The sequence below is a fragment of the Bidens hawaiensis genome, unplaced genomic scaffold (genome assembly GCF_021521415.1).
Source record: "Bidens hawaiensis isolate Kalapana, Puna unplaced genomic scaffold, B.hawaiensis_p1.1 tig00025368_1, whole genome shotgun sequence".
Lineage (NCBI taxonomy): Eukaryota > Viridiplantae > Streptophyta > Magnoliopsida > Asterales > Asteraceae > Bidens > Bidens hawaiensis.
The window spans coordinates 66,772-82,876 of NW_027494046.1; the positions used below are offsets into that span (position 1 = coordinate 66,772).

Genomic DNA, 16,105 nt, shown 5'->3' on the forward strand with positions numbered 1-16,105 from the left:
ATTTTATTTTCGATAACTGCCTTAACACATTTTCCATTAGGTTTTTAATTTATTTTCTAAGCGAACTTCACTTTAGGCGAAGTTAAACCTTAGGCGAACTTGGCTTCAGGCGAAGTTAAACCTTAGGCGAACTTGGCTTCAGGCGAAGTTAAACCTTAGGCGAACTTGGCTTTTAGGCGAAGTTAAACCTTAGGCGAACTTGGCTTTTAGGCGAAGTTAAACCTCAGGCGAACTTGGCTTTTAGGCGAAGTTACCATTTAGGCGAAGTTACCATTTCAGCGAAGTTGCCATCAGGCGAACTTGGCTTCAGGCGAACTTATCATCAGGCGAACTTGGCTTGCAGGCGAAGTTCATCAGGCGAACTTAGCTTGCAGGCGAAGTTCATCGCTTGAAGGCGAAGTTGCCCAGATGAAGGCGAAGTTGTCGCGCTGCAGATCTGTTTGCCCATAACTCCTTCGTTTCTTAGCCAAATAACTCGATTTTGGTACCCACGGAATCGTATGATCGGCGCCTACAAATCCCAACCATCAAATCGGCCTAAAATCGACGTTTTAGGGGTCCGATTTGGGCAGTTGTGTTTCGGGTCCGATTAACCCGTCAAATCCTAACCATTTTCAGTAATATTAGCTTTGCGGGATTAGTTCTTACCTTTCCAACTCAGATCTACCAGCAAAATCTCGGGTCTCGACTTCGGATCTCGGTCGGTTATGTGTGTGCTTTTGAGTGTGTAAAAGAGAAAGATGGAAATAAAATGATATCTTGGGCTTGGGATGGGTATTTATAAGCCCACGGACCCAAGGCCCATTCTCATTTAACCCATCTTACGTAATCTAAGCCCATGACCCGTTCCTTACTCGACATTAAATAACTAAAACGTGAAATCACTAAACATAACTTTCTTTTATTTAACATTATAAAAATTTCAGGATGTTACATAAAACATAATATATTAAAAAATATAGAAGAAATAAAATTTTAAATGAATTTGTCAAATAAATTGGTAAAGATAAGGGGTTTATATGTAAATACTTGATAAATTAGCAAAGTTTTGTTGAATGAAGGATGATAATTGTAATTATTTTGTAAACTATATATTGTTAACCGTATAAGATGTCTAAAATACTATATTACCCCTAAATTTTCAACTTGCATGAATTAGAGATTATAATTTATGCAATAGTGATTGTACCTCTTAAAATTTAAGAGCACCTTCACTCATGCATTATATATAGTATAGATACACACACACATATAATTATAAACACATATACATACATATATTTTTATGAAAGAACGGGGCAAAAATGACAATTTAAGGATGTTGGTTTAATAAAATAAAGTTTATTTATCTTTTTATATCAATAATATTAATTTATTATTAAACAAAACCAAAAACAAAAAAATTGCTAAAAAGACGAGCTAGGGGTGGCTCGAACCCGCGCCCCAACCACCAGGAGCCTTAACGCAACCATCCTAGCCATCTGAGCTAGGGTGTTAAATGATTATAAGCTCGAAACGGTAAGTGATAAACATACCGTTGCTGACCCAGATTATTATATGAACCGTAGAACAATCAATCGGTCAAATCGTTGCATGTTTGGCCGATTGATTATGAGATTAATAAAGAGTGGATCAAAACAAACGGATTAATATAATTAATTACCTTGTACAATGTTTAAATTATAGTTAATTTGGCCGATATGCAGACGACACAGAACAAGGAATAGTAAGGGTATCGGCAGATAATTAAAACTTAATTCGTTAAGGGGGTATTGTCGACGATGCTATAAGGATGGTGTAGCTAGGTTTAATTGAGTTATAATAGTCGCTATAAGGTATATTGCTAAACGAGTTATAGGCGGTTGTTCTTATAATCAATTCGTATCACATTGATCATAGTTTCACAATTGTGAGCGTCGGTGAGGCCGAATATGGCAAGAATAATGATATAAATTAATCAATTTCCAAGTTAACATCGAAAATTATGGCTCAAGATATCAATTTGGGTATACAGGTTGCGGGTTTTGGGCATGGATATGGGTAAACGGGTTAAGGAGATTATAATAATTCAGATTTTGCTATTTGGTCCCTCAACTAAGGATACGGGTACAGAAATGGATTAAATTATAGTTTGGGGTTGAAATTGTAGATATATCAAAGTTGTATTAAAAGTTAAATAAATATTTAAACAATAATATTTTAACAATAATATTAAAATAATAAATATAACTCGATAATTGTGGTCTTTTCATTGATAGAATAACCCGAACTTAGAAATGGATCGGGTAACGGTTACTAAATGTTAAATGGAAAATCTGAGTTGTTACAAACACCTATCAAAAAACCTAAAACATTAGTTCAGAACTTCAGATAAAACTTAACGAAGTAAACTTTTTTTTTACAGAGATCTAATGAGAATAGATAATGTAAAAGGTAAGCCTAACGGTAAAAATATTCTCAAATTAGATTATTATCGGTCAACAAAAAAGACGTTTAAAATCCATTTTTATAAATGGACTCTGTGTTTAACTCTTAATAAATCTCAAGTTTCCAAATTAGAGGTGAAAATCATAATCGATTAACCGAACTGAAACCAGTTAGGACCCGAAACCGAAACCGGTTAAGGTTTAGGGAACCATTTGTAATTGATATAAACTGTAGGGTAGAGATCGATTATATTTTTTAACAGGAATTGATTAGGAACCGGTTAACCGAAACTGGTGTTTTAACAAGTAAATAACCACTGTATTATTTTGACTGTTTTTAAACAACTGTACATTCATTAGAAACCATATTTTTAACCATGTTAACTAAATGTGGGCACAAAAAGGGTTCTCGGCCCAACCCAATGCTTCCTACCCCAGACCATACCCGACCCTACACGACTCTCCGGTACGGATAGGCTTCAATTCCTTAGAGAACTGGACCTAACTAAAACCCAGGCCCAATAAAAACCCAGCAAACCTGGTAAAATACTCAATAATACCTAGAACTGGTTATTGACTTTTGTTGATCATACCCGATTCTGAAACTGGTATATGAAAATACCCGGTTTGTGCACACAGCTAGGGCTGTTCAGGAGCCAAGCCGAACCGAACCGAACGAAGGCTTGCTCGTTGCTTGGCTCGTTTACAACCGAACCGAATGGCTAGTATTCGAACCGAACGAAAACCGAAACGAGCCAAAATCGAATCGAGCAATTTTTTATCTTACATCGAGCGATCTCGAGCATTATTTATTTGTTTTTCGCTTTAAAATTTTTAATAAGAAACAAGTTTGAATGTTGTAAATTATATATTTTATAAATAAATTAGTATTTTTAAGATAAAAGTGTAATAGATTGTAAATTACTATTAAAAATAAGTTTGAAGTGATATATAATGATCATGTAAACAAACTTCTAGTATTATAAAAACTTGAAGCGAACAAACAAAACTATAAAATTGACGGAATAGGAAATTTTAAAGGGGTTATAAAAGTTGTAAGCTTATATTTATGTGTTTTGTCTATATATTTATGTATTTGTTCACATATAATTATATATCAAATATATTAAAAATATTCGAGCCGAACCGAATCGAGCAGACCTTTGATCGTTTACAAACCGAACCGAGCTAAGCGGCTCGTTTACAATCGAGCGAGCATTGGAAAGCGGTTTGGACTTTGGACGGCCCTACATAATCAATAACCAATCAAGCCCATATATTTATCACACCTTTTTACTAAAAGCCCAAAACAAGCCCATATCCATATCTCCTTGGTCTCTTACACTTACTTAGATACACCTGCTGCTGCCTGTACTTGTCATGGATAAACCCCAGCGCGAAAAATCTCTTCCACAATCTTATTTTTACACTCCAATTCTTCTTCTTTAGATATTTTTCTTCAATTTCTTCCACACCAACTTCATTTTATAGGTACTTTTGATTTAATGTTGTAATTTCGCATTTTACTGAATAATTTAAAAGTTGCACACCAGGTGTTTGATGAAATGCTTTAGTTTTCAACCTTTATTTTTTGAAGAAAAATGTTATTGTGTTTTTGCTTTGGGTGTAAATATTGAGCCTTGAAGATGTTATAACATATGGATATGCGTTGTTATAGCAGTTGATATATGAGTTTTTGAATTTTATATGAGACCGTTTGTGATGCACACCAGTTGTTTGATGAAATGCCTCTAAGCAAAGCTTTTTACTTTTTGCAACTTTGGACTTTCAAAACAAGCAATTTGACGTGCAAATTCAGTTTTGGCACTGATTAGATGGAAATCGGAGGGCTTCCCGATTCGATTTCACCTAATCGGCCTCGAAAGTTGGCACCGCTCAAAATTGGTCAACTTTCGGTTAAAGTTGGCCAAAATCTTTGAAGTATTTGAAAAATTATATATAAAAATTTGTATATATATATAATTTTGAAACATTAGATATACATTTGCAATCCGGTTAATTCCTATTAATCGCTACTCGGTACCCCACCGCCTGACGGATGGCTAACCGGCTAGTGAGTTTTGCAACACTATTCAAAATTGGTATATAACTCAAAAAAGTTTAACCCTTTTGAGTTGTTAAATTTTCTATTATTTAACTAAATAATATTAAGCATGAAAAATCTATTGAAATTGTAAACAAGAACCTCATATATGTTTTGAATAGTTATTTCATTACTAATTTTTATTCTTCAGAACCTTGGAGCTACCATTGACTCACTGAGTTGACTCAGTGAAGCTTAAAAATGGCAATGGCCACTTTCAGTGCTGTATCACATTGTCATCACAGGCTTTGGTGGCAACCGAGCACTTCTAAGCTTCCCGTATCATGCTTCATGCCACCTCCATCCTACACAGGTAGACAAATTTTTTATTCATTCTCTACCTAATCTATATTTTGAACAATATTTATAACAAAAATTGGTCAAAATTAGGCAATCAAGGATCTAGAGTGGGCCCCAAACGGTCAGGAAGATTGGAAGGTCCAGGAAAGAGTATGGAAGATTCGGTGCAGAGAAAAATGGAAATGTTTTATGAAGGGTCTAATGGCCCGCCACTTCGTGTTCTTCCAATTGGTGGTTTAGGTGAAATTGGAATGAACTGTATGCTTGTCGGGAATTACGATCGTTATATACTTATTGATGCTGGTGTCATGTTCCCAGAGTAAGTTATCAGTGCCTAAGTTAACGGGTTAGGTCGGTTAAGTAATGGGTCAAAGTGGGTTTAGGTCAAAAAACATATCTTTTTAGTTCTTATCATAAAACTTCTATGTTTCATATGCTACACTCTATTTTATTAATTTTAGTTTTTCCTCTTTAGAATGAATTTGACATTAATAAAACACATGAATTTCTTTCAGCTATGATGAACTTGGTGTTCAGAAAATTTTACCGGATACCACGTTTATTAAAAAGTGGAGTCATAAAATTGAAGCTGTTGTGATAACACATGGCCATGAAGATCACATTGGTGCATTGCCTTGGGTAAAGTTTTTATTTACTTCCTAGTATAAATTTATGTTTTGTGTTAATTTTATCTTACATTGTTTGACAAATGTTTAACCAGGTTATACCAGCTTTGGATTTACGTACGCCGATATTTGCATCATCCTTTACAATGGAGGTTCGAATAGTTTTTGTATTTTTATTTGCGCTAAAAGTTTAGAGGTGGCAATTTGTCCTGTTTAGTTATGAAGCTGAAAAATTGGGTAATGTATAATGGGTCAAACTGTAAACAATCCAAAAAGTAGATAAAAAGGAAACCGGTTCAATGGATAGAATGGTTTTCACGCTCTGAAAGTCACCCAAAGTGTGTATAGAATATCTTAAATCATTTATCAAAAAAGTTGTATTTTGGACAAAAAACTGATTTGAGTCAGTCCAACCTTACAGGTATCCGAGCCAACTTATGAGAGATCGAGTGTGGTTCGGGCTCTGGTCGGCTCATTTCTTTATTAATATTATAATTATTTTGTATATAGTTTAATTAATAATTTTTTATATACAAGATAATAAATATTATTTATTTAATTTTCTCACAAATTTTATATATTATCATAGTTATTATATAAATACATATGCATTTAATGCATTAAATAAGGAAGTTAGATGGTTTACGCTCGTGAGCCAGTTTAAGCTTGGTTCAGTTCAAGCTTTTAGTGAGCAGAAGCCCATTTTGACCCGTCACGAATAATTTGACCGGAAACCATTTTGACCCTTTACGAAATACCGACCCTCATGTACATTTTGCCACCCTCTAATAGAAATTATTAGCTTTTAATAATAAATACTCTATGTCTTGAACAGCTTATTAAAAAGCGTCTGAAGGAATCGGGGATATTCGTGCCATCGAGGCTTAAAACATTTAAAATGAAGAAAAAGTTCAATGCAGGACCATTTGAAATAGAGCCGATTCGTGTCACACATTCTATACCTGATTGTTCAGGATTAGTTCTTCGGTGTTCTGATGGTATTATCCTTCACACTGGGGACTGGAAGGTAAATTTTAGTTTCTTATGTACACGCCTCGTTCTTTTTTATAATTTTACTTACTATATTTATAACTCAATATTTAACAGATTGATGAGTCACCATTGGATGGTCAAGTGTTTGACCGTGAAGGTTTAGAACAACTCGCAAAAGAAGGCGTAACTTTGGTAAGTTTTAATATTAAGAATTAATTATGGTCCTTGTGGTATGTCAATATTGCAACTATAGTCCCCAAGTTTCAACAGCTACTATTTTAGACCAACTGTTTGCGTGATCGTAATCTGAAATGGATGGGCATTAAGTTGCCTGTTAAATTGTTTAGAATTAATTACATTGATGGGTTCCTTATATTAAAATAAAAAAATATTAATTATTATTCTTTTTTCAGATGATGAGTGATTCAACAAACATTCTGTCACCTGGAAGGACAACGAGTGAAACTGTTGTAGCGAACTCATTACTACGGCATATTACAGCTGCAAAAGGACGGGTTATTACTACTCAGTTTTCATCAAATATTCATCGTCTCGGAAGCGTTAAAGCTGCTGCAGATTTAGCTGGAAGGAAGTTGGTATGGCGTTTACTTATAAGTTATAAATGTTTTGTTTCATATTATTTTTTATCCACAACAGGTCAAATAAAAATATTAGCTGAATATGGATATTCAGTTTGTATGGTTTTTGATACATGCAAACCGAAACCGAACCGGAAATTCGGTTCTTGTAAAAACAGGAAACCAAATATCCGGTTTTGTTTTGGGTACGGTTATTTTGGTTCTGTTCGATTATAATATCGGTTTGGCTTTTATGGCTCGGTGTTTTTGGTTTTCGGCAGAGGCAACACCCAAACCGAACCGGAAATTCGGTTTTTGAATAACCATAAAACCAAACCGCCGGTTTTTGGGTTCGATAATGTCGGTTACTTCGCTTTCATGAACACCCCTGCTTACAACCTCCTAAAGGGTGTTATTCAAAGATTTTGTTCCTATTATAATGATACACGTTTTATTCACGTTTAGTGTATCAATTATTTATTTTAACGTTAATGTTTTCAGGTATTTGTTGGGATGTCTTTAAGAACATACCTTGATGCTGCATGGAAAGACGGAAAAGCACCAATTGATCCTTCAACTCTCGTAAATAAATAATTTTTTTTTGTATCTTATTTGTAATTTTTTCTTTTCTTGTTTAATTAATTTCACATTTTTTCCATTTTCTACAGGTGAAAGTTGAAGACATTGATGGTTATGCACCGAAAGATTTGGTAATTGTGACTACCGGCTCACAAGTAAGTTGCAATAAGCGGCAAAACCGTAAATTTAAAAGATCTTGTAATTATTGACTTGCTTATTGCTGTAACGGTTTTTGGTTGTGTCAGGCAGAACCACGTGCTGCACTTAATCTTGCATCATATGGAAGCAGTCATTTTTTTAAATTGAACAAAGAAGACACAATTTTATATTCTGCTAAGGTAATTTGCTTAAGTATGATATTAAATGTTTGTTGTTAATGAATGATTCAATTTGCTTATTATTATTTATTGATGCATATTTGGTACCTATTTTACACATTATTTATTAATTTAAGTTGTTTAGGTTGGACAACATTGTGTTGGTAGGTCAAGTCAACCCAATTGAAAACCATTTTGACCGGTTTTAAAAATAAAGGTTTTGACTCAAACTAGTTGTGACCCATTTTTCAATCAAGCTGCTACATGAGCCACCAATCTTGTCGCCCCTACTTTATTGTCATAATTCTCATTAGGCTTGTAAACGAACCGAACATTTAGTGAACTGTTCGGTTGGAAGTTTATTATTTAATAAAAGAACGAACATGACTGGTTTTTTTATTCATTTAGTTAAACGAATGGACCTGAACAATATCTCATTCGTTCATTCATGTTTGCGTATGTTCACTAGGTTACGTTTGTTTAAGATTGTTCGTTTACGTAATTACATTCATTTATGTACACTAGATTACGTTTTTTTAAGATTGTTTGTTTACGTATTCATATATAGTTTCTAGGTCCATTACAATTTATTATGGTTTTATGATTAAAGTATTACCTTTTACAATGTAGTCTAGTTTTAACAAATTTGTAGGCTCAATATATATATGTATATATATATAGAAAAGATGGAATACAATAATACCTTAACGTACAATAGGTACGCGAATACCCTATATTCACGAAATCGATCCATGAAATCACATCCCAACTTCTCGGAATCGTCAATACATATCCAGTTAATCATTGGTTCACTGAAAAAAACAGTTTTGGATTGTTAATCGATCAGTTTTTTTTACTTTTTTTCACGAAAATCGTTTTTGAGCGTTTTAGGTTTTTGGCCGAGTGTTAGTTTTTTGGCTGAGTGTTTTAGTTTTGGCTGAGCGTTTTAGAATTTTTTGCCTTTGAGCGTTTTTGTTTTTGCCTTTGAGCGTCTCGCGTACCTCACCCTATATATATATATATATATGTATTCATGTTTACTTTTAGTTGGTGCTCGCTTAGTTATGTTTGCTTATCTTTGTTTATTCACGTTCAATTGTTATCATCCTTTTATGTCTGTAAATTGTTCGTTATCGAACAACATAAACTAGCACGGACTAACAAAGAAAAACCTCGTTCGTTTAATTGTTCGTGTTTGATCATTTGTTTGGTTAAAGTTAGACGGACGAACAAGAACATGCCTCTTTCGTGTCATACTTTGTTTGTGTTCGTTCGCTTTATTTACAGGCCCAATTTTCATTCCTGTCTCATTTATAGGTGATCCCCGGTAATGAGTCTCGAGTGATGAAAATGATGAATCGTTTATCAGAGATTGGGCCGACAATAGTAATGGGTAAAAGTGAGCAATTACACACATCGGGTCATGCTTATCGTGAAGAACTGGTAAGTTTTGTGTTGAATTGTTTTTTAATTTTTTTGTAAAAACTAGAATTTGTTTGAATATTAATATTATTAACATTTTGTAGCAAGAAGTGTTGAGGATTGTGAAGCCACAACATTTTCTACCTATTCACGGGGAACTTTTATTTCTTAAAGAACATGAATTACTTGGAAAATCCACTGGAATTCAGCACACCACTGTAAGTAACCGATTAAATCTGAAACATGTTTGTATGATTAATGTTTGTTTGAAACATTAATGTTAGTTTTTGTACAAAAATAGGTCATAAAGAATGGAGAAATGCTTGGTGTTTCTCATTTGAGGAACCGAAGAGTCCTGTCTAATGGTTTCGTAGCCCTCGGAAAAGGAAATTTGCAGGTTCTCATCTCTTATGTATACGTGTCTGTGTGTGTGTGTTTATGTATTTATAACACAGTTTAATTTTTTTAAAGTCACACCGAACAATATTTCATTACTGCAGTTGATGTATAGTGATGGTGACAAGGCATTTGGAACATCTACTGAACTTTGTGTGGATGAGAGGATGAAAATAGCAACAGATGGAATAATAGTTGTCAGGTCATCTTAATTTTCATCACTGGTCAAAATGGGCTTGATTCGGTTTTACAATCCGGGTTTAAAAATTTGGCTGCAAAAAGAGGATTCAAATTAATAATATTTTGGTTTGGTTCCAATCGGTTCGTTTTTGTTGGGTTTTGGTTAATAGCAACAGCGAATCCGAACCGAAAAATGCATTTTTAAACAACACATAAAACTAAACAGCCTGTTATTATTAGGTTCGGTTACATCATTATTTCGGTTACAGTTCAGTTATTTCAGTTTCATGCACACCTTTGGTACAAAAACTCTATTTCCTACAAAGAATTTTTCATTTGTTTAATATTAGTTAAACTTATTCTTAAAAATATGACAATGGTTTAATGATTTTTACCCATATTATCTGTTTTGTTTTAGGCCAACTTAATTGTTTTACCCCTTAAAACACACTAACTTTTCTCAAAACATATCTATTTTCAGCATTGAAATCATGCGACCGCAATCAACCGACAGTTTATTCAAAGAAACCCTGAAAGGGAAAATAAGGATAACTACCCGATGCTTATGGGTCGACAAAGGGAAGCTTCTAGATGCTCTTCATAGTGCAGCACATGCTTCATTATCAAGTTGTTCAATCAAAAGCCCGTTACCTCACATAGAACGAACGGTTTCCGAAGTTTTAAGAAAAATGGTTAGAAAATATAGCGGTAAAAGGCCCGAAGTCATCACACACGCGATTGAGAACCCGGTTGCGGTTATTGCTGATGAAATTAATGGGAAGTTGTCGGGTGTTCAAAGTGGGTTTGAGATGAATTTGGGGGAAACGGTTGATGGAAGCCCGAAAAAGAAACGGGCTGTTAAGATACAACAAGAAAGCAAAGATCTTGAGCCTAAAGGTTTGAGTTAACGTCTTTTCTAAGTGATCAGTTTATTTAGTTAAATACTAGCCGCAACATAGTTTATTATTAAAGGTTAGTCATTAGTGTAAACTAGTTAACGTCTTTGTTTCACGTTTAGTTTATGGTTATTTGCATAAAAGTAACCAACTTTCGTTCAATGCTTCTTTTAGATAACTATATTTTATTGCCAAGAAATAATAAAAACGGTTAAAGTCCAGTTTTTTTCTGATAGATTTCAATTTTTATTTATAAAAATCTTAGTTTTAAAATCTTTTTGATAAAAATCCTCATAGTTTCAGATTTGTTTGATAAGAAATTTGCTGTTTAGGAAAAAAAGGAAATTTTCTGTTTAGTTAGTAAAATATTCAGCTTTGGTGTTAAATGCTAGGTAGCTCATTTCTATTAATTTTTAAATAAAAATTTTTGATCTTTAAAATCTTTTGATAAAACCCATTAAAAGTTTCTTAGTTTAATAAGATATAATAAAATAATTGGAATTCTATAGTGATTTCAATTTTCAAGTTATATTTTTTCTCATTTATTGAGAGTAAAGTCTAATAAATGAAATAAATAATCAGTAAAAGTTTTTATTTTTCTAATTATACCCCTCAAATTTTCAATTATTTTGAAATTTTTTTAAATTTTAGATCTTTTTCATTCAAAAAGTTTGAAATTTCTTAATAAAATACATTGGTTTTTCTACGTATAGTGACTTCAAGTGTAGTTTTTCAATATTATTAGGTGAGTAATAATGGATAAATGGAATGTATGATTGGTAAAATGTTTAATCTAATATACAGATGAAATGATCAATGATGACGAATTATTATCCGAACAAGAAACCGCAATGAGTTCCGTTTCCGAATCCGAGTCATCAGATGATTTCTGGAGAGCATACACGAACAACGAATCCACCGACCAATCAGAAACTGCCAGCAAGGATTCAAACACCAAGAAGCCCATTAAAAGAAACAGATGGAAACCCGAGGAAGTTAAAAGGCTTATTAAGTTTCGTGGGGAGTTAAATAGTAGATTTCAAGTTGTGAAGGGTCGAATGGCACTTTGGGAAGAAATAAGCTCAAACCTTTCTAGTCAAGGGTTTGACCGAAGCCCGGGTCAATGCAAATCATTATGGGCTTCACTGGTTCAAAAATATGAGGTAATATGTTATTAATATTATTATCTTTTATGAATGGGTTGATTTGGGTTATTTGTTATCTCTAATGGGTCAAACTGAAAAATAAAAAATACTCAGGCAGAAAATTTAAACAGGCCAAAAGAGAATAAAAAAAATCTAACTGAAAAAAGGGTAAAAAGGGAAAAATTAATAATCTGGCTTGCAAAAGAACGGGTCAAAAGGGAAAACTAAAAAAAACAGGCAGCAAATTTAAACGGGTCAAAAGGGAAAACTAAAAAAATCTGGCTGAAGATAGGGTCAAAAGGGAAATATAAAAAATCTGGCTAAAATAACTGGTCAAAGGGAAAAATAATAAAAATATGGTTGAAAGTATAAATTTGGCTGTTCATTTAACAGGCAATTAATAAAAATTGCCTGTCAAAAGGGAAAAATTAAAAAAAAATATGGTTGAAGAAAAAATGGGTCAATGGGAATTTTTTTATAAAATTTGGCTGAAGAAAATTCTGGTCAAAAGGGCCGTATGGGTTGATACTTGATAGTTGCCCAAAGTGTATTTTTAATGCATAAAACTAAATAATTTTTATAATCATATTTGAGACGATATAATACAAAAGAATTTAGATGTTTTGGATCCACAAAATAAAGTAATACCTAAAAGTTTCTGTTCATTTAACAGGCAATTTTGTTTTGGATATAGATGTGACAATATGATAGCAAAGATTATATTTTTAAGTAATAATCGAATTAAATTTTTAATAATATGGTTTAAGAGGTTTTATGCTTTTAAAATATACTCTAGGCAACTTTTGACACGTGCTCTTTTATCTTTTTTACTCTTTTTACTTGTTAGAGAAAACATAACACGAATCATCATCATCCCATCATGTTTGACATAGATAGTATGCAATATATGAAAATAAATTCATAAATCGTTTTGTTAATGCCATTCATGTGATAACCGATTTTATCTTTTACAGGAAAGTAAGAACGAGCCTGAAAGCAAAAGAAGCTGGCAATATTACAACGACATGGATAACATTTTATCTACCCCGGATGCAATGGCCAAAAATTGATCAAAAAGTATGTCATGATATTCACTAAGATTTGCTCATGATGATATGTTAAGAACATGACCAAAAAAGTTACGGTGTGTCTTGAGAAGCATAAAATTTTGTAATTCAGTGTAGACAGTAAATTAGATAATTAGGGTATCATTTGTCACTTCATTATATCCTTATTTTGTATTATATGTATTAACTACAAAGCTGCCGGTTTAATTATTCTTAAACCATGTAACCCGATCAAGAATTGTGTAACTTGTTCGGCTAGATGTGTTAAATGGAAACAAGTTGGTGGGTTGAACTTATAAATTTGTGGTTGCCTTTGAGCATTGTTAGATGTTGGTTAATATAAACAGGTACATATTCACAGATTTCATGAGTATAATATCTTTTGATTACACTATGATTTGTTTAATTATGTCATTCGATCTACTGAATGCTTCTAGTGGGGTCTCTGTAATATTTATAAAAGGCTCTTAGGGGTCTGTGATTTCTTGTGATATTTGTCTTAAGATTAGAAAACATTGCACTAGTTAGAAATAGTGGGGTCTCTGTAATGTATATAAAAGGCTCTTAGGGGTCTTTGTGATTTCTTGTGATATTTGTCTTAAGATTAGAAAACATTGCACTAGTTAGAAAACCGAGACCGACCCGTTTTAATCTTCCTACTTTTGTCGTTGCTTAACTTTTGATTGTGAAAAAAAGAACTTGTATTGGCCATAAAATCTGTCTATTTGAATTTCTAAGTTGAAAGGATTGATATCATCAATCAGAATTCAATTTTCAGTCTATGTTTAGATCAAAATATTATTTACCCTTGAATTTTGATCTACATATATTAATCTTATATTCTGCAGCCTATGTGATCGTGTAGTTTGGTAATTCAAGATTTGATTATTTTTTTAATTCAAGAACTACAAAACGATTACAATAAAGTGACAGTCAAACGGGGGCTTGGTTGCAACCCCCTTTTGAATAACAAAGCCAATCCTACTAAAAACGAAGCTTTGGGACCTAGGAGCTGAAGAGGTTCCGTGAACGACACGCTAAACCCTACTCAAATTATTCAGTCTCTCGGGCCAGAAAACCAAATGTATCAAAAGCAAAAGAGAGAAAGACATGTTAATTCTCTAAACAAACTTTCTCGTGTTTAACAACTTTGCCTGATTCAACCTTCAACGCAGCCTGGCCCACAACAAAACCACGGTCCCCGAGCCCAACAAGAGGAGACACTCCTATAAGATCCGCACAAGCATGTTTCCCCTCTGTCCATCCGAACACAAGAATATCAGCTGGTCGTAAAGTAGACCTCCCTTCAAGAGGATCCGTGAGAAAGTTTACAGGGGCTTCCTTTTTAGCAGAAATCCTGCCCGTTTAAGAACATCACACATAACATCCCTAACCAAATCATGTCTGTATTTAAGTCACGCAATTCTTTGCAATGCACCGCATGATCTCGAAAAGAATCCAAACATGCTTTGCGACAAATTGGGCAAGGCTCATCAGTCGGGAACATAGGGATCATTAACCAGTACTTAAGGATAACCCGATACTCTAAACCTGACATATTTGATTATTGTTTTACGTAGTTCACAAAATTCTCTCTTTTACATTTAGAAATGGAGCAAGTCTCTTCAACCAAATCAGTGCTTTGATTCGATTAAATTGATGCAGTTTTGAGTGGCGTCTATTTTATAGTTCCTAATAATGGATTAAAAATTATGAAATTTCAAATCTGGGTCCTTGATTCAGTTATGTAATCCAGCCTTTTTTCGGAAATGATTTACAATTTTGAGTTTTTAGATTTCGGTTTCATGATTAGTGGTGGACCTGGGAAAATTTTTCACAGGGGTCGGAAGAGGGTCGGTTTCAAAATTTCATTGGGGTCGATCAAGATTTTAACACACACACACACACATATATATATATACATACCTTTAAAAAAATTCACAGGGATCGGCCGATACCTATACCAAGAGTGTAGGTCCACCACTATTCATAATACCAAGTGTATATATTCAATGCGGTGTTAGAATTGACGTATAATTTTAAGTTAATTTTCTCAAAATTGCAGTTTGTTGTTGGCAACTTTCATTACATATAAACTACTGTTTTTTTTATAATATAATTATGGACTTTGTTATTACATATGTAAAAATTGCAGAAAAACAATGCGTCAGAATTGTGCCATAATTTGCATCGGAATTGTGTCACAAAGGAATTTATGACATGCACATTTAGTTGGAAATGCGCCGGAATTGCTTGTTTGTGACACTTTTCCGACGCTATTTGGCATCCCAACCCTATAAGTTTTCTAGTTGTGCGATCATACCATTTAACTAGTGAGAACAATGAATGCTAAGACGTCCGACTGCTAGAAATGTCTGGTTATGAGAACATTGATAGTAAGAATATAGACAAAACAAACTAGATGAAAGTCAACCCAACAACAAAATCAACTTAACCAAAGTACATAGTGCATTTTAACAATGTAAAAACTCTAATTCAAACCAAGTATATATATAACATTAACCCAACAACAAAGTCAACCCAATAGATCAACACCACCAAATAATATGGGGTCTCACATAACACTATTGTCTTTCTCTTTAATTGTTGGCCATTGCAAAAATGTGTCAAATAGGCTTTTTTAACCATTTGATATGGGAACGATTGTCTGTTTTTTTTGCCTGATAGAGATTTCAGACGATATGATGACAACTATCGTCGAAGTCCCCAAGAATACGAACAACCCAATAAAACTGTGAACATCAAGACTTTGCGGAAGGGCTTGATTATGTTGTGATTCACCAGGATTACTACGGTATCCAAGATATTTGTTCTTCATTTGCATCATAATATCACTTTGAGTGACATTTATTAACGCCCGTGAAAAAGTATTTAATAAAGGAGATCCGTGAGGGAATGCCTATGACATGAAACATATGAACTTAGAGAGTTATCATCAAACATGCTTAAAAGAGCAAACAAACGTTAGTTATATATTGTAGTAGGTTAGATAATGTAAGCTGGGAATTGACTAGTGAAAGTTACATGACATGTCACAACAAATAAATAATGACTT

The 16,105-nt window shown here is 33.5% G+C and overlaps 1 protein-coding gene across 1 annotated transcript; it reads left to right on the forward strand.

Moving 5' to 3' along the window:
- Positions 1 to 4,610: 4,610 nt before the first annotated feature.
- On the forward strand, positions 4,611 to 13,212 carry LOC143571393 (ribonuclease J-like). Its single transcript, XM_077056828.1, has 17 exons — positions 4,611 to 4,843; positions 4,921 to 5,149; positions 5,346 to 5,469; positions 5,552 to 5,608; positions 6,292 to 6,483; positions 6,564 to 6,641; positions 6,863 to 7,045; positions 7,529 to 7,609; positions 7,696 to 7,761; positions 7,852 to 7,944; positions 9,241 to 9,366; positions 9,450 to 9,563; positions 9,647 to 9,742; positions 9,846 to 9,943; positions 10,403 to 10,818; positions 11,622 to 11,980; positions 12,937 to 13,212. The coding sequence occupies exons 1-17, from the start codon at positions 4,732 to 4,734 to the stop codon at positions 13,030 to 13,032; spliced, it is 2,520 nt and encodes an 839-aa protein (XP_076912943.1). The 5' UTR covers positions 4,611 to 4,731; the 3' UTR covers positions 13,033 to 13,212.
- The last annotated feature ends 2,893 nt before the right edge of the window (positions 13,213 to 16,105 follow it).